General features: G+C 39.8%; 1 protein-coding gene across 1 annotated transcript in view; it reads right to left on the bottom strand.

Moving 5' to 3' along the window:
• Positions 1-269: 269 nt before the first annotated feature.
• Positions 270-7,627, bottom strand: part of DDX10 (DEAD-box helicase 10) — a 308,585-nt gene continuing 301,227 nt past the window's right edge. The window contains exon 18 of the mRNA XM_034758827.1: positions 270-904. Within this exon, the coding sequence (XP_034614718.1) occupies positions 718-904 (187 nt within the window). The 3' untranslated portion in view covers positions 270-717. The remainder of the gene's footprint in view (positions 905-7,627) is intronic.

Consider the following 7,627-nt stretch of genomic DNA (forward strand, 5'->3'; position numbering starts at 1 on the left):
TCTAGGAAGACAGTACATTGTCCCTGGTCCTGGCTGAATTTTCTCTTTCTGTTTTTTCTTTTTTTGGATTGTTTCAACACAGTTGACAGAATTGTAAGTATAATGGAAATGCAAACTGGCTGTAGAGGTTTAATTGTTTTCATGGGGAAGCTAAAGAGATATACATATTATTTATTTCAAAAACTTCAGGAGCTTTTAAATAAATGTGTATTACATACAGTAAAAACAAATCTGCATTTCATTTAATAAGTCATATCTACTGTTCACCATTTGAGCTTGGAAAAATATTTATTCTTTAATAGTTTTAATCCACTTTCTTTATATTTTGAGATTACAAACCTGCCAAAAATCAAGAAAAATTCAGACTGGAGCACACTAAGCTTTTGTTATGAAGCAAGCTTGAATTTTACAAAAAAGATACAACAAATACTTCAAACCTGGAGTTTTTCAATTATAAATGTGCTACTAACAAAATGTCATCAGGGGACTTAGATTGGAAAATTGTCTTGGAAATCTTTATAATCCCAAACCAACCATCCTGAATATATGCCATGGAAAAAAATAACCTACTATCTGATCTGAGGCAAGTCCATTGTTCATGAAACTCATTTATCAATGTCCGCAGATACTCATCTGCCCTGATGCCAGATTGATTTTGTGCCGACTTCTGACATAAGAGCAAAGATGACCTAGAAGAAAAAAACTGGGGGGAAATAATTATCTATGACTGTTGAGCAGATGTAGTACAAGCTCTTCATCCTCTGCCAGAGAAAGCCCTGTATCTAATGGCACAAAAGAGTCCTCGTCGCTAAGTTTAGCCTTTTTCCTTCTCAGGGGCATTTCTTCTGCTGCTTTATTGCTGCTCTTGCTTCTTTTCCTTGTTCCGTTCTTCTCCTCAAGCTCACTGCAGAAACAAATCAATTACTCTTTTTAACAACTGTGGTAATCAATATCATCATGCAATCAAACAATTCATTTTAAACACGGCAAATTTATGGCCAGATAAGAGGCAAACATAAAATTACTATTCAGAAGAGGAATTAAATGAACTCTGAATGTCTAAATTAGAATCCCTTTCACTTAGAAGTGAATGTTTTGTTGTCTATTTAGTAGTTAATTGATTAAAATATATCAAGAAATCAATTCTGGTGTTACACAATACTTGTTGCATTCTGTAGTGATAGAAAACTTGATTTGGTGATACATCAGTTGACCTAAACAACGGTCACAATGTTAGAAATGTCATCCAGAGCAGAATCCAAACTTTCTCAACATTCCAGAGTGTGGCTACAGGGGTGATTTGGGCCCATCTCATTTGAGGCCCATTCGATGTTTTTAAAATATTTTCCCTAAAAATAAATCCTTGGAAACTACTACATAGGCCTTTGCCATGAGAGGAACAGAGATATCCAACAACAGGATTTTTCAGCCGCTTTAAATGTGAGTTGTAACAGCATTTCCTGGGCATGATTTTATACTAATGGGGCTCAGAAACTGTGTTCTTTATAACAACTGAGAACAATTATTTATAGTCAGAGCAATCGGGAGGAGAGTGCATCACCATCTCCAGTGAAGTGGGGGCAACAGCACCACATTTAATATTAGGGTTGGAAATAATGATTAAAAAACCATAGAAAATATGGAGAAGATGAACTTGAAAATAAAATGGCTTTGTGCAGCTCACATAGTTTTTCCTCCATGGACCATCTATGGCTTCAAACAACCACAGTCTACTTCAGAGATTTGCATGCACAATATTACATTAAGTACCTCCAAAATGTAAGCACATTTCAGCTCAATACAAGAAACACAAACATCGCTCTTGTGTTTCATGTTTTCCCAAATGCTCCTGACAAAAGCACAGCTTTTATTGTGAACCGTTGGGTATGATAATCCTTACTTTTTTCCTAATTAAAGTCAGCACATGGGATTTCTACATGATGCACCAAGAACAAATGCACAAATCTAAAATTGTCTCAGGGAACCCTTCGGGTTCTAGCAGGTCAATATGCCACTCACCATTTCAAAATGCTAGTAAACACAGATGGCCCTATTGCTTTAAAATACTTGCTATCCAACCCATCAACACGCATACATGTAACTGGATTTGTTTTTAAAGTATTGTTAAAATTAGAGTTGGTTGAAATGTTGTTGAAAACAATTTTTCTTAAAAATAAAAGTTTCATGAAATATTTTCATTTTGGTAGATATGTTCCAGTTTTTCAATTAAATACCAAAACCTGAAAATAATCTGCTTTGGAAAATGATTTTCTGTTACAACATTTGGTTTTTAAAACTAAAACATGATTTTTTAAAAACTGAAAATGGTTTTTGATTTCAGTTTTTCATAAAATAAAAAAAACAAATTAATTTTTTTCCCTGAAACAATAATTGGCATTTTTTGGCCAGCTCAGTTAAAATACCCAATAATATTAAATGCAAACTGTACATTAACTCAGTGGTGACAAAGCAAGAACTGTACCAGGAAACTCAAGGTAAGGATGACACACACCTTACTTCTTTCCCCTCTCTCACAGTTGAGCATTGATATTGCAGCTCACAAAGTATATAATTATTGTGTGCAGCGCCCCATGCAATGTCCAGTCACTTTGAGACGTATTAAGATCAGAATGCTGGCGTTAACTGAGATTTCTTTCCTCTGCTGCTACTAATCTATGACATAAATTCCAAATATTAAAGACAAGTTCAGGAAGGAAAGTAATAAACATGAATACAGCCTTTCCAGCAAGATTTAAAGCTGCAAAACCCAAGCCTTACCTAATTTTTCTGCTTTTTATGTATCCACATTGACTTCAAATGGTCCTCTTACAACTGTACTTTAGAAAAATTATTTCATGCTGTGCATAATTTCCTTACTAAACCCCAAGTTTAGATGCTCACCCTCCTCTCCCAACCTTTAAAAAGCCCCAGCTCCTTCTGGAAGAGTCCTGGACCAGCTTACAGACCCCAGGGAAATGGCCCTACTCCTCTGCCAAAGAGGGAGTCAGCGTCAGGGACTCCAGGACCCAGCTACTTGACACCCAAACACATGGGTAGTCACCAGTGACATCAGCAACTTCAGCAAAGGCTTTTTAAAAGCCTCAGCTCCTGTTGGACTAGGGCCACATAGAGCTATATAAACAAAGGTAGACATGGTCCATTCCCCAAAGAGTTTATAATCTAAGACTCATGCTGGTAGGTGGATCTTGTTAGCTGTAACCAGGAGATAGCAGAGTTAGTGTCCCTGAGACATAGGTAACTAGGGTGTGGGACAACGGAAGTCCTACAGGGAAACCCAAGGAACAGACAAGCTTGCAGAGAAAGCTTATGCAGAAGAGTTTTATGCTCGCTGATGTTATGTGAGCCCAACCTCAGGAAAGGTGTAGATCTGGAGAACATATAGTATTGACTGCTGTGTTCAGAGGAGGGTAGAGCTCATCCACCTCTCTTTACTCTTCCTTTTACTTATCTGCAGCCCATCACACTTTGCCAGACTTCCTTCTATTTTCATCTCCCTGCTCTGTCCAAACTCTCCCATCCTCAGATCCTCTACCGCCTGCCTTGCTACCATAATATTAGTGCCGTACAGCTCCTCCCAACAAAATCAAGTGAATACATTTCACTCCGTTTATAAACTATTATGAATCATGTAAAGAGGGAAAGTCCTATGCACTTACTGAGACCAGCCAGAGGAGCACATAACCTATTTGGGGTTACCACATACCCTGTAACTCTTGTCTTCCTTTCTCCTGTCCATTTTTCTGCACACTTCTATCTTATCTAAATTAAGATAAAAGCTCTGGGGGCAGGAGCACATCTTTTCTATGTTCTTTAAACCATCCATCACACTTGGGCCCTAGGTAAGAGCTTGTCTATACAGTCAGTGTGTGGCAAGCCAAGTGTAAATCTGCAGTGCTATAGCCTGCTACGTGCTAACTGTCCACTTGGACCCTGCTACTGTGTACTAAAAGCTCCATAGTGCACTTGGATGTATGGCTGTTGGAAACCGCAGTACGTCAAAGCATACTATGTGATGTTTAGTGCACGGTAGCAAGGTCCACACAGCCAGAAAGTGTGTGGTAGGCTAGAGTGCTGTACATTTACATACTGACTCGCCACACACTAAGACTCTGGGTGGAAAAACTCCAAGTTACATGTCAAAAACCAACCAACCCAACCTTATGTGTTAAAGCAACATTAAGATGCAAGATCAAGCAATCAAAAGTGAGGAAATACCAGAATTAAGATTGACCATGACCATGCAATCTTAATTCAGCCCCCTTGTGTGTATGTATTATGATACAGTCTTTAATAACATGACTGTATACCACTTTTTCCAGCCAGTCCCAACCTACTCCCATAGCTCCTATTCCCAGTCTCCTTGCCCAGCCAGTCCCGTCTCACCTACCCCAACTCCCAGTCTTGTTCTCCTCCCCCCGACGCCAGCCTCTCCGTCTTCTCATATGTCCATCCAAGGCTCCTTGTCACAATCTACTCTCCAGACTCCTTAGGTCTAGCTCTTGTCCTGCTGCATTTGAATCAGTCAGCTTTCTCCTCCTCACTACATGGGATGGGACACACAATATATTTTCCCCCATCCTTGTTCTCAGAAACACCTGAATTGTTTTGGCTGAAAATTTCCAATATACTTCAGCCTGAGGAACACAGGCGAAATGGCTAAAAGTTGTCAAAGTTATAAGCAGTTGAGAATGGGGTCTTATAATGGGAAACGTCAGGCAACCTGATCACGCAATGTTACCAGCCCTGCCTGTGATAACATGGAACGCTGCATAGTGGTCACTGCAGAAAGAAGACTATTAGAAAACATTGTTAGCAATCTGGAAAAATGAATAAGTCAAAGATTTTTGTGTACACTTAGTTGACATTTTGCCATTATTCAGTTTTAGTGCAGTTTGGCGCACACACTGTACTGTAGATCACATACACTACTTTAAAGGTTATTTAGGGAATTGTTTCCCAATGATACAGCAATTCCAAGAGTTGCTTCATTAGAAACAATGTTTACTCCAAGTAACTCCCGATAATCAGTGCACACGTGTGCCAACACTGCGCAAAAATATGAGGCTCAGTTGTATTTTAGACTCTTTGGATAAGGAATTTCCAAATCAGACATACCTGGACTGGCAGTAACAAAATTTGGACTCAGATTTTCAGCCCAACCTTAACTTTTGGGGAAGTGCAACAAATTGCAGGCACATTAAAATGCCTACATTGTAAACCTTCCATAAACAGGGTTTATAATTAAAATGACAGCTCAAAATATGACTACAGTGGCACAGCCAAACACCACCAGAACACAGGTCCCTCCGGAAAATATCAGCATTACAATATGTTCTTCCTTTTTCTAACTTAGTATGAAGAGAATGACAAAGTTTCTATCTTGCTGCCTGACTTGCCTTCGTTGTGTTGAGAGTGCAGGTGTGTGATCCATATGTCTGCCTACCTGTTCTGTTCTTGTAAAAAGGACGAGAATAGACACTGCAGATGTCAACCTCTGCCTACTCATTAAAATGAAAAAAGGAGACCGGGGGAGGCGGGGAGGGGGAGAAGAAACACATGACACAAACACGTGTATCCATATCCCATGCAATCAAAGAACCTTACATTTATTCTGCCTGCCCAGTAGAGAATGAGAGGAGCTAAACAATATTGCATCTCTCATGTAAGAAAGATTTTTTTTCTCAGAATTATGACATTTAAAAAAAAGGTTTAGATCTGTTGTGATTTGGGTCTGTCAACCTTGCAGGTGTCCCTTAAGGCTGTTTGCTATTGATACTTAGTTTATAACTTCTTGGGGGCAAGGATCTTGTCCTATTTCTCCATGCAGTCCTTAGCATACTTTGGGTGCTATATAAACACTAAACAACATATGTTGACAGTATATGTACTTTTACTAATGTCAATTGCAAAAGTTTTCCAAGGAACCTATTGTACGCTTAGCGCAGTTTATGGGAGTTCATTTTAAAAAGAGTAAGACTAAAAGCCTAATTAAATAAAAACAATCTTAGCTGCTGTGTCTATTATTTTCAGCACTTGAATAGGCTTTGAAACCTCAGTTGCATTCATAATTGACTGATAGTGCATCTAGGATGCTAGTTCAAAACAATCTTAGTAATTAAAACAACGAAGAAATAATACAACGTAAGAAGCAGCTGGCTTATAACAAATACAAAGAAACCCCCACCTCAAACTGGAGATGGAGACACCATTGGAGTGGGGTCCTGCAAGGATCAGTTCTGGATGCAGTTCTATTCAATATCTTAATCAATGATTTAGATAATGGCATAGAGAGTACACTTATAAAGTCTGCGGATGATACCAAACTGGGAGGAGTTTCAAGTGCTTTGGAAGATGGGATTAAAATTCAAAATGATCTGGACAAACTGGAGAAATGGTCTGAAGTAAATAGAATGAAATTCAATAAGGACAAATGCAAAGTACTCCACTTAGGAAGGAACAAATCAGTTGCACACATACAAAATGGGAAATGACTGCCTAGGAAGGAGTACTGCAGAAAGGGACGTGGGGGTCATAATGGACCACAAGCTAAATATGAGTCAACAGTGTAACACTGTTGCAAAAAAAGCAAACATCATTCTGGGACGTATTAGCAGGAGTGTTGTAAGCAAGCCACGAGAAATAATTCTTCTGCTCTACTCTGTGCTGATTAGGCCTCAACTGGAGTATCGTGTCCAGTTCTGGGCACCACATTTCAGGAAGGATGTGGACAAACTGGAGAGAGTCCAGAGAAGAGCAACAAAAATGATTAAAGGTCTAAAAAAACATGACCTATGAGGGAAGGTTGAAAAAAATTGGGTTTGTTTAGTCTGGAAAAGAGAAGCCTAAGAGGGGGCATGATAACAGTTTTCAAGTATGTAAAGGTTATTACAAGGAGGAGGGAGAAAAAATGTTTTTCTTAACCTCTGAGGATACGACAAGAAGCAATGGGCTTAAATTGCAGCAAGGGAGGTTTAGGGTTGTTCATTAGGAAAAACTTCCGAACTGTCAGGGTAGTTAAGCACTGGAATAAATTGCCATGGAAGGTTATGGAATCTCCATCCTTGGGGATTTTTAAGAGCAGGTTAGACAAACACCTGATTCTATGATCAGACCTAGATCTTGTTACCTAGAAAACTTAACTGTATAACACATTTTAAATGGACCTAAGTTTTCCAGTCTCTGTATAATCCAAAACATCAAAACAAGGGTTTTCACCAAAAGCTTTGTGGGGAGGTTATTCTGGAGTCAAACTGTTTCTTATTGTTACTGAAGAGGCATGTTGCTAAGTTAATGGAACATGTTGCAAAAAAAAAAAAAGTACATGCATTTCAGCAGCCAATATGTTTGCCTATTAACTCCAGTCATGATAGAGCAGAAGTGGGCAAACTACGGTCCGTGGGCCACATCTGCTAGCCCCCGGTTCCTCCCCAGCTGTCCCCCGTTCCCTGCAGCCACGCGGGCTGCGCTCTGGGCAGCGGGTTTGCGTGCTCCTGCCGAGCAGCGCGGCAGAATGTCTGGCTCCGGCTGGGCAGCACGGCTGCCAAACATGCTGCTCTGAGCAGCATGGTAAGGGCAGGGGCCGGGGGGGGGGGGGGGGGGGGGGGAA

The sequence above is a fragment of the Trachemys scripta genome, chromosome 1 (assembly GCF_013100865.1).
Source record: "Trachemys scripta elegans isolate TJP31775 chromosome 1, CAS_Tse_1.0, whole genome shotgun sequence".
Taxonomy (NCBI): Eukaryota; Metazoa; Chordata; order Testudines; family Emydidae; genus Trachemys; species Trachemys scripta.